The sequence below is a fragment of the Haliotis asinina genome, chromosome 3 (genome assembly GCF_037392515.1).
Source record: "Haliotis asinina isolate JCU_RB_2024 chromosome 3, JCU_Hal_asi_v2, whole genome shotgun sequence".
Classification (NCBI taxonomy): Eukaryota; Metazoa; Mollusca; class Gastropoda; order Lepetellida; family Haliotidae; genus Haliotis; species Haliotis asinina.
The window spans coordinates 20406386-20426712 of record NC_090282.1 but is presented as its reverse complement, the minus strand read 5'-3'; the positions used below and the strand labels follow the sequence as shown (position 1 = coordinate 20426712).

Genomic DNA, 20327 nt, shown 5'->3' with positions numbered 1-20327 from the left:
GACCCGTGAAGGCCCGGGGTAGAACAGGCCTTCAGCAACCCATGCTTGCCACAAAAGGCGACTGTGATTGTCGTAAGAGGCGACTAACGGGATCGGGTGGTCAGGCTCACTGACTTGTTTCTGGCACATGCCATCGGTTTCCAACTGCACAGATGTTCATGCTATTGACCACTGGATTGTCAGGTCCAGATTCGATTATTTACAGACAACCGCCATATAGCTGGGATATATTGATGAATGCGGCGTAAAACTAAACTCACTCACTCATTCTAAAATGCGTATACCTAAAACAGATGACATACGCCCACATTTAATTACGTTTCGCATAAATATACCATGCATGTTTAATAGTCTTTTAGTATTGGATAATCAATACACGTAGTTGAAAATCCCTCCCCCACATACATGGACTGTCCCGTCGCCATTGGTCAGAAGAAAGTTACATACCTTTAACCTGACATCCCTATTGTAAATAATCGACTCTTCTCCTCACCTTGATTAGAGTGTCACCGCTTTGAAATTCCTACCAAGCGTCCAACAAAATGGCGGACGAAGAGAAGGCGAAGAAATCGGCGACACACAGGGTGAAATCCTTGGTGTCGCTTTTCGGGCTGATATTCACAGTCATCACCTTTGTATGCTTCATGGTCGGTTTCTCCAGCCCAAACTGGATCGAGCATTTTAACAAATATACCGAACGCCAGTTTGTCAAAATGGGCCTGTGGGAAGTTTGTTTCAAACAGTGGAGCTATTACAAGGACTATCTCGGCAAGAAATACAACGGCTGCTGGTGGATATTCTCTTTTGAATATCGCCCCGTGTGGTCCTGGTTGAACCCACGTAAGTATACATATCTAGGTAATGCTGTGGGGTTAATTACAGGTGTTTGTTATTGTCAGGTGTGGAGCAGGTTAATATAACATGGCGAACCGGAAGTAGGGAACAGGCACCCTTGTATACAAGTTTTCTTGTTTACTGAAATATTTTTTAACATGTTATATGCTATAATGAGGGTGCCTATCCATCGCCCCATGGAGAACCTGATTTTCAATGCTTAACCCAAATAACACCTGAAAACCTTTTGACACTAGCCTCAAGTGAGTCTACTAAATGAAAGGTGCAATCTGAAGTTAAATTTCTGTCTCCTATTTCCTAAAACGCATAAGAGCTCCCCCCGTTCACCCATCCCAGATAACATTTATGTATTGATACGTACTAGAATTAATAACAAAACCTAACACAACAGTTACTAGTGAACTGACAATAATAATTAAAGGCCCTCAAATGTAGAACAATACATAGGCTTGAACCACTTAGTAATAGTATTGCCCCTGTTTACCTGTGGAAGAAAGAATATGGGAACGGAAGGATTCTCATTCTCCAAAACATCAAATGTATGAAAGAGTTCCTTCTGTCTCATTTACAACACTGAGTATACCCAAATACCCTGTAGACCATGAAAGTGGATCATCCTTTTACTTCATGTTTACTAAACAACATTGAATATCGCTGATTTACTCAGGTTGATAAGTCTGTTCACTTGGTCACAGCATTTCTGCATTAAATCAAGAGTGAACCAATTATCCCTATAGGGGTGGTGGGATAGCCTAAACGGTTGGGTAAGAGCCCCCCCTATTTATTTGGATTATTTCAATGTTTTAGAGTTAGGTAATGATCTTAGGGTTAGAGTTGGGATGTGGTTTAGGGTTAGGGTATTGGTTAGTGTTAGGGTTTTTTGACAAATGAATGTTTGTTCTTATTTGTAGAATGATAATATTAAACGGGGGCTACTGACGGAAATCTTCGGTTGCAGCAACTGCTCATTACCCGGAAGATGCCCTAGTTGGTAGGGTGTGTAACACCAATTTCTGGTGTCCCAGAGTTGCTGGTATTTTGCTACAAGTTGCATAAACACACACACTTTACTCTCATACACTTCCTGGTTACTGTTTTGCAAATTTTACATACAACATACTGTGTAGGTTATATTTATGCATCTCGTATATCAAAAGTAGGGAGCAATGCTTCCAGCCACATTTGGTTGTGTGATTTGAAAATGTTCAAACATGTAAGTTTCAGTAAGCAAGAAAAGAAAAGTTCCACTTTCAAAGTCAGTTTACATGAATAATGCATGTAATGACCCTTAAACATGTGAAGGTAGCCATGCCCCTACTGTCATGTTAAGTGATCTGTTTGGCGGACATTTTCGGAATTGGTAAGCAACAATGAGGGCAAGATGATTTATCATGTTTATGGGTGTCCTTTCTCTGGAGTAATACTTCACTATTGCTTGACAACCATACAAGAATCCATTTCTTATCATGATATTGGCTGATTAGTAATATCTGTGGTGACATTTCTATAGGGATGTTTCTTTGATACACAGACAGACACACCTGTCAGTTGCTGTCACATGTGTGTTTACCATGTTTACAGACAAACATATATGAGTGAAACTACTGAGAATAGTAAACCCTGCCATAACAGATATGAAGGTTATACAATATCATGACCTGATCAAAACATACCCCAAGTGAGATTGCTAGAAGTTGGCAGTTTACTTGTATTTTTGCTGTTATTTTCCAGTTCCCACAACTGACGTAAATATGGATTTGGTAGGTGTATGAAAGTTGTTTTTGGTTGGCACTTGAGGTTCATAGCATGATCCATGTCATTGAGATAGGTTGGTGCTGAATGACAAAAGGTAATCCAACACATTGCTCATTTAGTCAGCTCTGCATAAAGATGTATGTGGCACCTAAATGTCTAAGAATCCCCTCAGGGAGACCAGCAAGATGTACAGGGCAATTATCATCACTCAGAATCTCTACATGGAGAACAGCAAAATCTCACATGGGACCAACAAGATGAACAGGGCGGTTATCAAGTAGAATAACAGCAGGATACCTCCCGCCAGGTTTGCTAGCAGAGTGAAGATGGACAGAGCTTGGATCCCCCGAAACCATGCTGCATTAGAAGAAAGGGTGTACTAAATTGTCGCAGTTCCTTTATGTACTACAAGCCATACTGTTGTAAACTATGTTTGAAAACATTACAGATGCAAAGTTTACATATATTCCTAGGGTTCTCAGGGGAGAACAGCAAAATCTTGCAGGAAGACCAGCAAGATCTACTGGGCAATTATCGTTGTTCAGAATCCCCATATTAAGACCAGTAAGGGGTGCTGGTGCCAAGATGCCCTCGAATATCATGTAAGAAATATTTTCTACCTTCCAAGACTCCCAAGCAAGATACTGAGAATCAATTCTGACAAGAAGTGTCAATATGGGTGATGAAGGTTCTTTTTCGTTCTCAAAAGAAACAGAATAATTTAGGATTCCAACGGTTTAGTTGTTGCAAATTATCTTGAAGACAAATGCCTGGAGCAAAAATGCTTGTTCATGTTCCAATGAACCAATTGAAATATTCTACGCTATATTTTACAGTTTCTATGAAGACATGACAGTCCAGAGTCGACAAATTCTATGGATAACAACTTCTTTATAATGAGAGAGCAACATTTTGATATAGGTTCTTCTACAGTTGTAAGACAGGAATGTAACATACAGTGGTGCCAACGTATATATGTTGAGTATAACAAAGAGAACAAGGTAGTTAACACAATAGAGCAGGCATTTGGGTGATGAAGCCACTGCGTAGATAATAGGGGAAAGCAATGTACAAATAAAGAGGAGTGATTTAAAAGGTGGTGATGATTATACAGCTGATTGGGCTGGGTGGAGGAGTCCACCATGAGCTGATGAAATGTGAAATCATTGATCTTGGTTGACGGTAGGCTTTTGGCATTTGATATGAATGGCTGTGTTGAGGATTTGGTTGTTGGTCAGAATGGTGTTGTCAATCCAGTTTATGTGGTGATGAGGGTTGGATTGGCTGTAATCGCAAGCCCAATCACCTGTATCTACATCTCCGCCTTGTCAAACCACCCATTTTCATTGTTTAAATCTGCCAGTGCATTACCAAAACACTATTACGTCTCTTGTCAAAAAGTTACAGCAAGCACGGTGAAGACTGAACGAAACATACCACACTATGCACTAGGTATGGATGTAGAACTTGGTTGGGAGTGTGTCTTGCGTTTCTTTTGCACCTGTGATTGAAACACTTGCAAGCTGTTCGATTTCTGGGTCACAGACGACTGTGCTAAGTCCAGAGACCATCGGTATATGGACCATCAGTATATGGTCTCTCTCTCTGGCTTAGTCCAACCCCAAGTCGAAATAATTTTATTCACAATATATCGTTGCTATTGCCAAATATCGTCATGATTTAACTAACTGCAAACTGAGGGTTATGGCATCAGTAAAGGTACACGATTATGAAGTGCAAAGAATAGCTAACACTATCCGTCTTTTCTAAGCAGTTTGTGAACATAGCATAATTGTTTGTGACATCTTCGCCGTTTGCCATTTACATGTGTGCATGTAAACTTCCCTCTGTAAACACGGGGAGCATTCCATGGTGACGTCCAGGTGTTCCAACTGACACAAACACACCTGACGTGATGGCGCGCTCCCACATCAGCTCTTGCATAACGTGGAATGCTGTTTACAATGCTAATCGTTGCTGAAGTGTTCACAGGCATACACACTTGTATTTACGACATTGCGTGCGAGTGAACTGAAAAGTGCCCATAATAAAGTGTTGCAAACCAACCTAAGGTAACAGTTAAGGAAGCCGTCTGTTTGGAACTCGTGATTTTCTCTTGGTTTCGTCTGTGACAAATATGCGATCACAATCATGAAGTTATTTTGTTATTGATTTTATCAGTCTCTATCATATCTGTATCTATTGTTCTAATGTAATGTGGAATGATTTATCCCTGGATGTTTACATAGATAGAAGCATAGTTTTACATAATTGTATAAAGGGATTTTATACGGATTTCGAGCGGAAGGCTTTGACGAAACACAAACGAGTGGGCTTGGCTTTACGCAAAGGGTCTCCCGCCCCACGTCCATGGAATATATATCTCTCCCTCTCATGTAAGGCCCATTTCTGATGTCCCTCGCGGTGATCTGGCGGGAATATTTGTGCAAAGCGGCGTAAAACCATTCTTACTCGTCATAAACGCGGCGTATAGGAATACTTTGACGTACAGCGGCATCTTGGCACTGTAGGTCCAGTCTCAATTATTTACAGGTCACCGCCATATAGCTTAAAGATTGATGAATGCGAAACTCACTACTGTACGTGAAGACAATGCGTATTAATTACAAAGAATAAGTGGAAGATTAGGTTTCGCGATCTCGAAAATTAAATTGTTTATGTCGATTTCCCTTTTTATTGTCAGCTGTTGAAATTGACTTAATTGAATTGGAAAGGACCGTTCAGGTGACGACACACGTTTACCTGTATTTGTTCTGGTGTAAGCTCAAGTCATGTCTACATGTAATAAAACGTTCGCCATATTCAATTTACAACCGCGGAGTCGCATTGAGTAATGTCGACATGGCTGCTGAGTCATACCTGCCCCACCTGAGCGCCCCTAAATAGCAGTGGTTTCGCCCAGGTAGGTTGTCGCCATCACGTTTGAACTGATCAAAATGGCGTCGCGAGGCCGGACGAAAATAGCGATTATTGGATTAATACTGACAAGTCTTGGACTTCTGTTTTTGATCATTTCTATGTGTACCCCGAACTGGTTAGAATCGTTACAGGAAAGAAGGACGGGTTTCGGGAAATTGGGAATATGGGAGGCGTGCTTCAACAACTATGTCAATGAAAAAGACAGTCTCGGGAAACGATACAACGGTTGCCACAGTTTACTGTCGTTCGAATACAGAAGTATATACGAATGGCTAAATCCGAGTAAGTAATGCATGCTGATGACACTGTATTTGTCGTTTGTTTGGGCACCTCCACCTTCCTGACCACACCTGGTGCGTGTGTCTTTTCTTAAAGACACAGGTAATGTAGGCGAGCTACAGGTAATAGCAAACAAAATGGCGATACTGACAGTTCACGTCTTGACGGAAGAACTCAAAGGATTCTAATCGATATCGGAGAGCTACTAGCCGATGTGTTTTAAATATGGTAACGGATATAATATGTATTTAAATGCCCCGCGCTTCATGCAGTTTTAAACAATGCCGAGCACCTCAGTTGTATCGATCGCGTAATGCAAGCCATTTCCGGTTTTAGAATAAAGAAATCCACGTCTTGTTAAGACAAAATCCAAGTAAGGTAATAATTATTATTAGGGATTGGTTACATGCATGCATGTCCGTGTGCATCAAATTGTTGTAAAATTGGTGAAGAAGAAACGTATCAAGAGCTTCTTGAATTTCTGTTTTTTACAGTTTTTCAAATCATTTTTCTGGATACTCAAGTACCGTTCTGTATACATGATATATATCCGTTGTATTATTAGCATCATCCATGGCTCTGATATTGCGTATAAATGACTGTACTAGTAATTACTGTAATTGTGCATTTCCCCAGCTGTATATATATTTTACATGTGAGTGGTAAATGTCAAATGGAAGAGAATGCCTCCATCTAGGTTGTTCAGGTAAGAACGTTAGACTCCTGAGACTCTTGATGATTGTTATAAAGCACCTTAGGGCAGTAGTGGAGCCTGACAAGACGCCAGAGATTTTACTTAGGACAGATCAGGCATTTTTATGTTATGTTGGGAACACAATTTGTTGCATCTAAACCTTGCAGGCAAAGACAGTAGGGGCAGACTGTAACGAGAACATGTAGTGATTAAATTCTCACAGCATTCAGTCTATTTCAGACATTTTTTGTGAAGAAAACAAAACTGTATGTTAACTGAAAGTCTGAAGAAACTGGAATGTGTTTTGATATACTAGTAATCAAATTAGTGTTTCGACATCCTGTCAAACAAGAGTAAATATAACATTATTTAATATGATTTTCCAATTTCAAATTTAATCTGAAAACTTATGAAACATTAGATAATGATGAAGCTACACATATTTGAAACTGGAATGATTGCTTTTGTTTTGTTTAATAAATTGCTGAAATGTTAAGGCAAAAGTTCAAAGTCCAGTAAACCAACGCAAGAAAAGATCTGTCAAGAAGTTACAAGCTTTAAAGTTAAGTGAGCATAACAAATTAAGTCCAGCCCTCAAACTGGGAACATTTGTTTTTTCTTTCTCAGAAGATTTGAATTCCTGTGTTACTAATGTGTTTTTGCCACCATTTTGTGGAGATTTAGCATGTACAAGTATGTCAAGATGCAATCAATTTCAGACTCAATCTGCAGAAGTTCCTTCAATGATTAGGAAATATACACCTTATGAACCATTCAGATAGTGAATCAAGACACCATGTTGATGTGATCTACTATCATCTAGGTCAGACAATTGATAGGACTTGTTATATAGTGTCGGTAATGGGAAACTGGAACAAGGTCACTTCAACATGAAAGAAAGAGAAGGTTTAACTAATTTTATCTAAAAAATTCAGTTCAGATGTGCATGCTACTCTTGCTAGTCGTTAGAGGTGACTAGCATGATTGTGTGCTCAGGATCGTTGACTGTTGGCACACATTGTCTCCAAGTTGCATCGATTGCAGTTGTGTAATCTATATACAAACTTCTCCATGCATATATTTAAGATTCAAGAGTGGGCCATGGATATTTATGTACCGCAGGGACAGGTTCACGACAGTGTGGTAACTAGAACAACCATGCTTTGACTCTGAGTCGATAAGCTGAGTGTGAAAACTGCAGATTGTCTGTATAAACTGTTCAAGTCGGGCTCTGAATCATTAAAAGGCTCTCAGATGATGGCCTTATGTAAAATACATAAGAAGGTCATGGTTAGAATTGGTCTACAAGCAACCCTTGCTTGTAAACTGACAAACAAATGAAAATTCACAGTGTTTTTTCCAATAAGATCAGAAATTTAGAATAACAAACCATCTAATGAAATGGAAAGTGTATGTTTAAGGACACTGCAATACACATGCTTTATCAGCAAAAAGACATTGTAACAATAAACAGCAAGGTATTGATGACCCAGTGATATGTCTGCATCAACATCTGCTTGTGTAGCTAAATAACCCTCAGATTGTGATCCTCTTCGGGTGTTGTGACTGCAGGAGGTCCACTTCTGGGTTGATGACATGACTGGCCTGTCATTGTGCAACAGTTAAACAGTCAAATTATGGTTTGTCTTGTGCAGCCCTATATCTTTGTAGTTGTTGGAAGCACCCATTTGTGACATTCCTGTGGCCTTTTCTCATTGCACCAATGCCATTCTTGGCATTTTCTCTTGAGATTTGTCAGGTGAGCAGTTTTCATGACCAAACAGGTTTTATGCCCTTTGTGCGAAAAGTGCTCGTACATGGGACAATAATCACAATGTTGAGTGCTCTGTTAAGGAACAAACCAGGTCTTTTAAAAAATTCAACCCTTGTAGTTAAATGTTTGCTAAGGTAACACAACCTATTAATTGAAAGTTTCTCCACAAAAATACCTACAAATATCCGGGTTTGAATTTGGCTTTCAGTAACCCATGCTTGTGGTTAGAGACGAATAACAGGATCATTGTTTCCCACTCGCTCATATTGTTATCACTGGATTGTCTGGTCCAGACTTCATTATTTACAGACAACAGTCATATAGCTGGAATATTTCTGTGTGCTGTGGAAAGCTAAACTCACTCAATCACTCCACAATTCAACCTTTGTTTTGAGGTAGATCTTAACAAAGCCCCAAAGACACAAAACAAAGCAGCCTTAGCATAACATTACTATGATAAGTCAATGCTTAATTATTTAAAGTAGTTTTGTTTAGATGCAGCAGGTTGTTCGGGAGCTGTGGCCCGATAATGGAAGAACATCAAATCTTTGAAGGGCATTGAAAAGTGGAGTACATCAGGAAAGCAAGATTTATGGTCGTCAACTTCTGCATTGTGTGTAAGAAAACATTTTGGAGTGAATGCTTGCTCCTTCATCAGGTCATGCTGCCTACAATTCATCTGATCAAGGAGCAAGCATACACTCTGGAATGTTGTTTTATTCATAATAAGGAGGTTCACATCCATGAATCTTGCTTTTCAAATGGAAGAAGGTGATGTATCGCCTTTGAGCGAAATGATAGGGTATTCTCAGGGACGGGTACAGCTGTTTGAGAAAAGGGGATGCACACTATTGAGAAAAGCAGGGTGCAAACTTCATTTTTGTCCTAGTTTCAATGGTCATTTAACAAAATTTCAGGACAAAAGTGGGATGGGTGGTGCGTGCTCCTGCACCACCCTCTGGATCCACCTATGGTACTTGTGTTGAAATTCTACGCCAGTATTTGGCAGCAGTCATATTATTGAGTTCTGTGTGTCAGCATGTTTGTAGTCATATATTCATGTGAAGTAGTCATTGTTTTGTAAGTAGATACCAGTATTAACCTACATTCCTCTGTTTCAGCATGGCTCCTTGCCATCCAAGTGCTGATGGTGTTGACACTGATGATAATGATGGTATGTCTCATCTTTGTCATCATGTACTTCGTCAAGTGCTGCCCAGCAAACAAGGAGAAACATTATGTCATGTTCAGCTACATCCTCAACTTCACAGCAGGTGGGTATTAGGCATCAGTGCTGAACGAGGCTTGAATCAAAGGTTGGTCGGAGTTAGAAAACCTAGTCATAAACTCCATGCCATATTGGTGCAAGGTAAAAACCCCTTCATGGTCATAAATACTTGGAGAGAACTATTTCACTGAATATCCATGGAGTTACTGTGACTAAACTCAATCAGTCAACAATGTTGCAGAGTCGGGAATGGCCCCCTCAAAGAATGCCACAGTAATCCAGATGCTACTTATAGTTACAGGTATTTGATGAGATACTTGCAGCATATTTCAGTAACTTGCATTAGTTAACCATGAAGGTTTGGGATAGAATTGTTCTTCAGTAACCCATATTTGTCAAAAGAGTTGACTAACGGGAATGGGTGGTCAGACTGACTAATATTTGGTTGACACATCATCATGATGTCCCATTTGTGTAGATTGGAGTGGATGCTCTTCATCAGTGGATTGTCTGGTCCAGACTTAATTATTTGCAGACTGCCACCATTTAGCTGGAATAGGGCAGAAACAACAACTTTCATGTACATACATTGATATTCTTAGTCTCTTGCGCTAGTGTATAAAAAGTATGTGATGTCTCCAAAAGAAGTATGTATAAGAGGTAGTAAAATATTCAAGAATAAGAAGTTACCTATGCGTCATGTGATAATGCAGGAATGTGAAGTTTAATGCTTTTATAATGTTTTTGTCCTCTTTCAGGTGCCTTTATTGGAATCAGTGTCATCATGTTCGGCATCAAGGCAGATACTGACCGTCAGTGGCTGCCTCACCCAGATTCAAACTACCTCTCCTGGTCGTTTGGTTTTGCCGTCCTGTCTGCGTTTTTCGCCCTGTTTGCTGGAATGTGTCTGCTGGTGGAGTGGATGAGACTGAATCAGGAAGAAAACAACAGAGCCCGAAGACAGAACATGTCTCTCACGTCCAAACCTGCAACTAGATACTAAAGAAGCAGACAACACAAAGTGCAGGCACAGACGACAGGAACTGCCTGAGCAGACGTTGACTGTTAGAACTGTTGAATCAGATACATGCAACAATAACCCTGCACCATGTCATTGTAGTCTGTTGTTTTGGGTGTGACCAATAAGCTAATCCACACTCTTGTACAGATTGCATATTTTTGTCAACTTGAGTGATGTCTGCTTTCACTGGAATCAAAGACTGAGATAGAAATGGAAGATTCAGTCGTTTCCCTATATTTTGATTGTTCTTGATCTGATATCAGGGCCTTTGAAATCATATTACCCATAAAGGCAGCTCATTTCAACAAATCATATCGGTGAATGTTTTGAAGTAATGCTTTTCATATTCCAAGATCCGTTTTTTGACAATTTATTTCATAAATATTTGGGATGCAAAAATATGAATCTTTGTTAAGAAAATCTTTTTCAGATGTGATGTCAGTGAACTTTTTATTTAGTTAATATGGCAATTAGCATCACAGTACAGTTTATACTTTTAAAAACTGACTGACACTTGGGACATAAAGTGTAGCACCCATTCCGAGAGATTTCATTTTGTAAGCAGAAGCATCAGTTAAAATAGTATTGTATTAGCAAAAGGAAGCAACTCTGCCAAGCCCCCTGTACACAGAGTTATGCACCTTGGCTTTCCAAGTGAGCAGATGTATGGGTGAATGATACGGCAGTATCCACGAGAAATTTAAAAATTACATCATTACATTAAGTAGATTGTAAGGTTGTAAGTATATTGTTTAGGAGGATTTTTTATGATTACGGATTTACATTATAGTTTATACGCTTTTCCATGTATTTGTGGATCATTTTGTAACATTGTATAATATCTCATCATTCATTGCAGAATAGAATATGTATCATTGTACATACCATTCCTACAAATTGTCATTTTTTTAGTTTTAGTTACAAATAGCTGAACTTCAATTGTGTAACATTGATTATATCACTGTTTTTAATTATTCTGTAAGGCTCTCTTTAATCTGAGATAAAAATACTAATGTTATGGATGAGTGTCGTCACTACTACCTTGTACATGAGGACGAATTGATCTGTTCAAGACTAAGACTCTGACAATAGAGGAAGCCTGGCCTGAAACAAGGGAGCCTACTGGTGTCAATCAGCATAATCCATCTGCCCTTTACCTCAATGCTTCAGGTTTGTAATTCAGAGTCACAGAAGTTGCAATATTCAGCTTCTGTAAACAAGAAAAATGTTTCACAGTAATATATTGTTTGGATGTTCTGAAAGTTAATGTTACATTTTCACACAAGTATGTTCAATGATATCTTCAGTTCAAAAGATTAGATGAAGTAACTCCTTCCTAATTAACCGCTGTATTGTGAAATAATTTCCAGGAACTTTGTAAATAGTACATAATGATCTTTGTGAATAATTTATGAACATACTTGTTATGCCCTTTGTATGTTATACAGTACTGTGGAACAATGGTGATTATGCCCTAATTGATAATGCCACTTTGAAGTTTAAGAGGACCATTTCTTCCCCGAAATTCCAAGGAGCATTTCAAGATTCTGATCTGCATGCCTACCCTTTCGTGCTTCACCCCATACCCTGTCTGTGTATATATCATTTCGTTATTTCTGTAATCATACCTATTTTTGTAACATGAAAATCCTTTACAATAAAATATTAAATGGATCATTATTTCGTTCGTGTTTGTTTTTTGAAGCGAGTGTCAATAAAAGCTGAAAAGTACTGACAAGACAATCAGCAGTATTTACTTACTGACAGTTGACCGCAACGTTCTTTCGTTTATAGAGGTACAATGTTGAACACAGTCCGTTGTACCTTCCAGAACGATCGGAGTTACCGCCCTTGGTCGTTTCGGGATCATCACGTGGATGATGCTGTATTCGACCCAACTGCTAATGGAACCACGGGCCTGGTATACAATGAGGCTTTATATGTAGCATAGCTTTTCTGACGGTAGCGCCAGTCAGACGTTTTAGGGCGTTTTTGTGCAAGAAGTTTGTATCTTTTTCTTTAATACAAGTTGCATAAATTCACGCTACATTAGCCTTGGAGAGTTGGACATGGAACTTGTGTAACGTTGGTTAATGACAACAGGTTTCCTGAGGACTTCGTAAAGAGGGCATTCCATACAGAAGTGATATTCTGACTCAATTGTTGGATTAATACAAAGAGAGCAGAGTCTTTCTTCGCGTCTAATAACCAGTCGTCTCCCTTCCTGTATGATCCGGCTATAACCAGAGCACCTCATGGAAGACGTTGCCAGTCTATATACACTCTAACAGTTATTTTGGATAAATAAATTTCAAAGAATGTACGAGCTCTTACTGACCTGTAGAGTTCTAGTTTAGAGTACTGTGACAATCTATACAGCCATATTCGCTGGTCAGTATCAATACATCTCGGTTTATAAAGAGGAGCTAAAATGTATGGACACGATACCAACATTATTGTCAATCCTGCCAGTGCAAAATCCATACTGAAATAAAAGTATCATCACATTCACATTATAGGCCCAGCACTTGATTCAACTGATTTCACACACAGCGCAATACATACTTGTGAAGATACCCGAATAAGAATATAATCACACTTGTACTTTCATGTGTTCCCTCATTCTTTTTTATATATAATGAATAAGTTGGTTACGTTGAGGTTGCCTTGTTATGGTAAAAAGCGTCCACTCGTCACGGCACAGACCCGGATTCGATTCCCCTCTTGAGCACACAGTGTGAAGCCCATTTCTAAAACAACTCATTAGCAGTGCACGTGTAGGATAGACGTAGAAAATCTAGTCTGTCCAAAGGACTGGCTGATCACATTTTTCACCAGTCCTGCCAAAATCTAGCCTGTCCTCCAAATATGAATTAAACACCAGGTCAAGTCTTAAAACTGGTTTGTTTTATTTGAAGCTATCATGTAATATGCACACACAGAGCCTGGACTGTTAAATCTCTCCAAGTGGAATCATCAGGTTACAACATTACGGAACTAGTCTCCAGACAAGTCATCAACATCTCCATCAAGATCTGAAAACTGACCCGGCACGGGGACGGACTAGATTTCTTTAACCTGTCCTCCACAAAATTCACCCGTCTCAGACGTTGGGACAGGTTATCTTTCCTGCACTGTCATTAGAGCGGAAACCAAGATTTCGTCATCCCACCGAAATATTCAACACCTATGGCACTCGTCTCTTGGGATTCTCCGACAGCCAACTGACGCCGATAAATCATGGATGTAGCCAGACTCACTCAGATACAACTGATACAGAGCGGACAATGGTAGCCAACATGGTGATGTCATAGTGCCTCGCTTACAACATTGTCTACTGATAACGATGCTGAATAGAATGAGTGAGTATAGGTTTACATCACACTCTGCAATATTACAGCTATATGGCGGCAGTCTGTAAATAATCGTGTCTGGACCAGACAAACCAGTGATCAACACCTGAGCATCCATCTACGCATCGTTCATCGATCTTGGAATACGATGACACACGTCAACGAACCTGACCACCCGATCCCGTTAGTTGCCTTTCACGACAAACATGGGTCACTGAAGATCAATTCTAAGCAGGATATGAACGTGAACGTCTGAAAAGAAACTTGGACCAGATGATGTTTGTAGACAAATTTATTTATTGACTGACGATAGTGATATATTTACAAATGGAAATTGATCAAAATGTTACACAACCATTAACTACAGTATAGATGTGCATATCAGCAGATGGTCTTAATGTTATCACGTTTTTCCAGATGGGCGGTGGGGTAATCTTGTGGTTAAAGCGTTCGCTTGTCACCCCGAAAACCCGGGTTAGATTCTCCAAAAGGGAGCAATGTGTGAGGCCCATTTCCATGTCCCGCCGCTGGAATATTGATAAAAGCGGCATAAAACTAATCCCTCACTCTTGCTCTCAGAAACGTATTTTCTCATCATAAGCGATCATCACATTTTCATTGGTGACACAACTGGCATGTTTAAAGCTTGTCTCCAGTTTCAGTTCTCACTTTAACATATAATAATACAAACCAACAATGTTTCTACCACAACAATATGTATAGTCATTCTTAGCAAGAACCAAATCAAATCACATCGACGTTAACAGAACAACACACGTGAAGTGCTAGTCGATGTCCTTACACCAAATAATGATGGCATACCAAAACAAACAAGAAAAGTTGTGTAACTGTTAGTCTGTTAAGTAGTGCACCAGTCTCTCTTTAGTAAACAAACATGTATGGGTTTTTTATTTTCAAGACATAACAACTGTGACGCATAAGACACTATATACACACATCAAAGTGTAAATATTGTAATAAACACATTGTAAAACCGACAATATTCGTACAACATCTAACTTTCTATACTATCTTTTATAGCAGTATTTTTTTTCAAATACACTTTGATAAGTTTCAGTTGATATCATCTATAATACACTTCAGTGCAGTCGTTTACGTCCATTTTGGACCGATGACTTGCTCACGAACACAAAATCTAATGATTTCTTCAAACCAAACCATGTAGAGTCGCATGAAATAAGCAGAACAAACTGTCTCAAAATATTGGACACCTGAATAAAAAAGTTGCTTTGCAAACGATCATTATTTTGTTGTCACTTATGGTTATTTTGCACGAGGGCTGGGAGGTTGTAGGTTGGGCAGGTAGAACAGCCTGGTAATCAACAGGCGTACCTGGTGAAATTCAATCATACACAAGCAGCTCGCACACTTTGCTGTTTTATTGGGTCAGGCATCGCCATTATCGTGTTGGTGATCTTCTTTTTCTCTTAAATCAAATCTTAAAGTCACTGGAAACTTTGAAATGTATTGGCAAATCTTGACATTTGTGTTTAAAGTATCAACACAGAGGTGATCAACACATTTCATGAAATATATGTGTTTTGTAATAGATCGTTACATTGAATGCCATGTGACCACAGAACGAAGAAGTTACGGACCGCTACATTGAGGGTAATGTCTAAGTAACTCTCCATTCCTTAAAATAATGGAGCTGAGGCACATTACGTTTATGGAATGAAGAGTTACGAAGACATTACCCTACTTAAATTACAGTCAAAGTATAGGGAATATTTCTGTTATCAAAATTAAACGTCAAAATTACAAAATGAAGTCTTTAATTTGAAACTGGTACATACATTCCTGAAAAATAATGGAGCGAACAGACTATGGAATAACGTCACAAAGGTAATTTTAGGATAACCCATGTAAGCATACATTGTCTCAGTTTTATCTCTACAAACATATTTTCACTTTACAAGACACTCGTTGGTGATAACGGTCGAGTTTGTCAAAATGTGTTTGTGTTACATAGAGTAATTGAATCAGGGTTCTTAATATACAATATGTATGTCATTTTAGTAAACCAAAAACAAATACCAAACAATCACATATTTTTATAAACAATGTGATCAAATGATGGCGAGCAGTATCTGGACTAGATGTGGGCGTGATATAATCAGTCACCCTCATACCCTTTATGAACATATATAAAATAGCCACAATCGTAACTACTTGCTTCATTTGATGTAAGTCACGGACAGACACGAATTAAATGGCCACACAGATCAGGTTGTTAAAAAGATTATGCAATTCCCGTTTCCCTGTCCTAGGGGTTTAAATATTCCTGAAGCCACTGACGGGGGTAACGTTGTATTAACACTTGTATTAACTATGGCACTGGTATCAATTCAGTAGACACCTGAGTTTTCCTTGAGAGAACCCATGTTTTCATTGTGATATACAGTGTGATCCGTTGATCATTTGACTGGATTCGACAACTGTAATTGATTTGAATACATTCGGCAACCAATTGGATTCAAAGGGGTATTGTTGATTAATAGATCCATAAGGTGGAAACATGATCAATGGGGAAATTCGTGATAAACGATAGGAAAATTGTCAATACACAGAGTGAACGTTGATGGTGTTGTTGAATTACAAATGACACAGATATCAATAAGGTCCAGTTGATATTTCCGTGGAGTATAATTCTTAAGTATCATTATTCACAGAATCAATGCAATGTACATGTCATAAATGAAATTTCATGCGAAGTAAAAAAGAACAATGACAAGTCTGATGACAAAGGAACGCTTGTCCAAACCGCATGCAGAGAATTCGTTGAAAATTTCAGGCAATCCATCCACAATGCGTTCGTAGCGCTACGACATTCGTACGCCTGTGGTAAACTATAGAGTTACGACATTCGTAAGCCTGTGGTAAACTATAGAGTTACGACATTCGTAAGCCTGTGGTAAACTATAGAGTTACGACATTCGTAAGCCCGTGGTAAACTATGGAGTTACGACATTCGTAAGCCTGTGGTAAACTATAGAGTTTCGAAAAGTCGTAGCGTTACGAACGCTTTGTGGATCAGGACCCAGTAATGGCAGGTTTGCTACATTGCTATAATGGTCGTACCGTTTGGTATCTTTCTACTTGTGACCGTGGTTTACCCTTGAATCCCGCACACTTGTACCCGTGGCATGTACCCTTGCTGTGTATCATGTACCATTTTCATGACTACTTCCATACAGGCAATATATCCTTAAAGGTGAAGTTATGAAATCATGACTTGACAGAAATAAGTATGTTCGTAAATGAACCATCCTCGGGGGTATTCATGGTCTGGATGTGATGCCTCATTGGAGTTTGAACAAGCAGTGATGATTGTCACAAAGCGTTTCACAAAATGATCGCAACACTAAGGGGATCGCAACTCCCATACTTTAACATACACTTAAGATAAGCGTAGCAATCGGTTTGCGGAACGGCCCTTGGATTCTGGTCCATAAGGCTGTTGTAGTCACCATAACTGCCATATAACACAGGGTCTGTCATTGACTTGCGATCGCTTTTTTGAAACAGGACTCTCATTCTCGCAACGTTCGTACCCCAAAGAATTCTTTAGTTTGATTCCAGCCAATGTGTTAAATATAGGCTTAAGAAGTTCGTAGGGTTACGAACGTTGCGAGAATAGCTGCCCACTGCCTAGAGTTTCGAAGTTCTCTTAGCGCTAAGATAGTCGTAATGCTACACATTAACATTAACTTACTTACAACTATCTTAGCGCTAATAGAGCTTCGAAAATGTAGGTCCTGGACCCCGTTCCTCAAAGTGATCGTAATGCTACGATAATGTTAAATCTACGACAAAGTGTAGGAGTTTCGACCATCTTAGAGGTAATGATGTATGCTGGTGCACAAATTAGGATTTCACCATCGACCTTTCTCTGCCACAACACAGCATCATGGCCTGTATTCCGTGGATGCTGGACCCAATAACCATGATAAAGATAGTGACCACGCTAATATAGTAGGACCAATCCAACTGGTTGGAATCAGGAAGCGGAAGCCAGTAGGGGTCATTCGAACTGTATCTGTAGAGGGTCGTTCCACACGATATCAAAACATCTGAAAAAGACACCATGTGAAGAACCAAGATACCATATAAAGAATCAACGACATCCTTTGACTGCCCCACCGTAACCGTAATATTCGAATAGCATTATAAGGTTTCAAGAACATAATGATCTTTTTGGAAACTTTTCAGAGCTATCTGATCATCATGTTGTGTCAAATGCGCTTGTACTGGCATGTACTGATTAAAAGAAAACACATGCTTTCCTTGTCGGGGAGAGAAAATATGCACACAGTTTCTGGTATGTGTAAGTTTTATAAACGATCATATATCCTAGTGCATCCTAGTGTAAAATAGTTTCATTGTTGATCATGCATAAATACTATTACTCACTCAAAATACCTAATAATGAGTAAGATGTGTCAGAATGGTAGACCTTACATGATAAGGAGATGTGCCAATAGTAGACCTTACCTAATAAGGAGATGTGCCAGAATGGTAGACCTTACCTAATAATGAGATATGTCAGAATGGTAGACCTTACCTAATAATGAGATATGACAGAATGGTAGTCCTTACTTGATAAGGAGCTTTGTGAGAGTGATAGAACGTACTTGATATGTTGCCACGGACCTTAGGGGGTGTTTATAGTCATCTCAGAATAGTGGAACCTAGCTGATAAGAAGATGTAACAGAATGGTGAAACCTACATGATATGCTGCCCAGGACCGTGATCGGGATGAGGAGATATGTCCTCTGGGACATCAGATAGAAGGCCGAGGAGAACATGTTGAAGACATTGATGAACAGAGCCGACACTATCAGGGCCTTTACAGCCTTCAGCCAGACTGGAACAAAAGCACACGCTCCTGACTTAAAACAGTGGTAAAGCAAAGCATCGACAACAGTTTTATTGATCATTAGATAGTACGAACGCGGAAGAGTGCACCTATGAATATGTAGATGAAATAGGATCATATTTACAAGGATACAGAAAATATGAATGTGATAAATACACACTATCAATGCAACGTTCTGCCCATTATCGTAGTGCAATATTTAGAAGATACATATTATACATGTAGGCAAACTAAATATTACACATCAGACATATGAGAAAAGAATCAAACTGGATTCAATGACCATTCAAAAAAGACAGTTTTCTGTCTACCAGGCACCGTCAGAAAACAATAACATTTTGAGTAGTATTTATTTGTATCTTGCGAGATCTTTGAATGCATTGGGTGTTACCGGACGTCTCAAAACACTTCCGGGTTACATACACTCTGGGCAGGCAGAACCTCTCATGCTGGATGTTATCGACTATGGCCACATCACTCAGTATTTTCTGAACACGGTGTACAAAGATAATGGCACAGATATTCCCCTAACAGTATTATACGTGTAATGTGTTGATTGGATTGGCGTATTAAAGTCAATACAGCGCTAAACAAGTATGTCGTGATTATCCATTATGTAAACAAGCAAGGTCAGTGAGGGTCAGATGGCAACGGGTCAACAATGCTTGATTCAACATAATTCAGAAAAGAAGGGTATATGACGATACCTTAGATATACACCTGAAAATTACACACCAAAAAACTATTGTAAATGAATTATTTTTGTTCGGAAGACAAATTTAAATAATGCAAAGACTTTATAACCAGTGCCATCATGATAAAAGGTAAAAATTACTTTCCTTGGTGAGAATACCGGAAATAGAACTTAAGATAGGAGAAGTAGGTCACAATCACAACAACTGTCAATATTATAGTGTCTTTACTGCAAAATATTTCAATAATTAATGCAAAATTACACATAATTTACATTATGAAACATTCAGTTTTACTCACTTGGGTGTATCCAGTCCTGAACATCATTGAAAACTGGGTCGACGAAGCTATAACACCCATACAAGCTTTTTTGGGTTTGTGCATCTCTGTGAACGATATAGTCGACCAGGCAGATCTTCCACAGTCCGGCGTTCTGGAACCCAGACCCCCTTACCGGCGACTGTATCCAGTAGTCTGTGAACAAAGCGACCATTAAGGTAATCGTCGCGATCGCAATCAACAACGTTCCCAGCCCATGGAGCATGAGAATTGTCCTGTGGCCCGCCATTTTGAATTCTGTTGACTCACGCGAGATACTGTTATCGAGAACGCCGTCGTTTTGCTTGATAAGCGCCATCTAGGCAACGCTGGTATGTGTTGTCGTAAGTCGCCATTTTCGGCGTACACATGATAAAGCAATTGATTGAAGTAGGATTTTTGATTGAAAGTTGTCGTGTATATCAGAGAGTATGGGCGCAGCATTCATGACATATAGTTCGACAGATTCGATCATTACTTGATTCGATTAACGTTATTTGTTTAATATTTGATTCG

The 20327-nt window shown here is 39.2% G+C and overlaps 2 protein-coding genes across 3 annotated transcripts; one reads left to right on the top strand and one right to left on the bottom strand.

Annotated features, from left to right (window-relative positions):
* The first annotated feature begins 408 nt into the window (after positions 1–408).
* On the top strand, positions 409–12226 carry LOC137277633 (uncharacterized). Of its 2 annotated transcripts, none has more exons than XM_067809459.1 (3): positions 409–840; positions 9419–9571; positions 10284–12226. In XM_067809459.1, exons 1-3 carry the CDS (start codon positions 543–545, stop codon positions 10526–10528), a joined length of 696 nt encoding a protein of 231 aa, XP_067665560.1. In that variant the 5' UTR covers positions 409–542; the 3' UTR covers positions 10529–12226. The 2 variants fall into 2 exon arrangements, with proteins under 2 accessions (XP_067665560.1, XP_067665561.1); XM_067809460.1 differs by lacking the exon at positions 409–840 and adding an exon at positions 5506–5832.
* A 1950-nt stretch (positions 12227–14176) lies between these two features.
* On the bottom strand, positions 14177–20097 carry LOC137276635 (uncharacterized). The gene is made up of 3 exons (XM_067808245.1): positions 19794–20097; positions 18651–18788; positions 14177–17993 (listed from the first exon to the last, which is right to left on the bottom strand). Exons 1-3 carry the CDS (start codon positions 20059–20061, stop codon positions 17788–17790), a joined length of 612 nt encoding a protein of 203 aa, XP_067664346.1. The 5' UTR covers positions 20062–20097; the 3' UTR covers positions 14177–17787.
* Positions 20098–20327: the final 230 nt, after the last annotated feature.

Coding starts and splice junctions, on each gene's coding strand:
- LOC137277633 (XM_067809459.1), top strand. CDS start 543: ATGGCGGACGAAGAGAAGGCGAAGAAATCGGCGACACACAGGGTGAAA. Junction 841..9,418: donor GTGGTCCTGGTTGAACCCAC/GTAAGTATACAT, acceptor CCTCTGTTTCAG/CATGGCTCCTTGCCATCCAA. Junction 9,572..10,283: donor CATCCTCAACTTCACAGCAG/GTGGGTATTAGG, acceptor GTCCTCTTTCAG/GTGCCTTTATTGGAATCAGT.
- LOC137276635 (XM_067808245.1), bottom strand. CDS start 20,061: ATGGCGGGCCACAGGACAATTCTCATGCTCCATGGGCTGGGAACGTTG. Junction 18,789..19,793: donor TCAGGACTGGATACACCCAA/GTGAGTAAAACT, acceptor CTTTTGTTCCAG/TCTGGCTGAAGGCTGTAAAG. Junction 17,994..18,650: donor GGTCCTGGGCAGCATATCAT/GTAGGTTTCACC, acceptor TGTCTTTTTCAG/ATGTTTTGATATCGTGTGGA.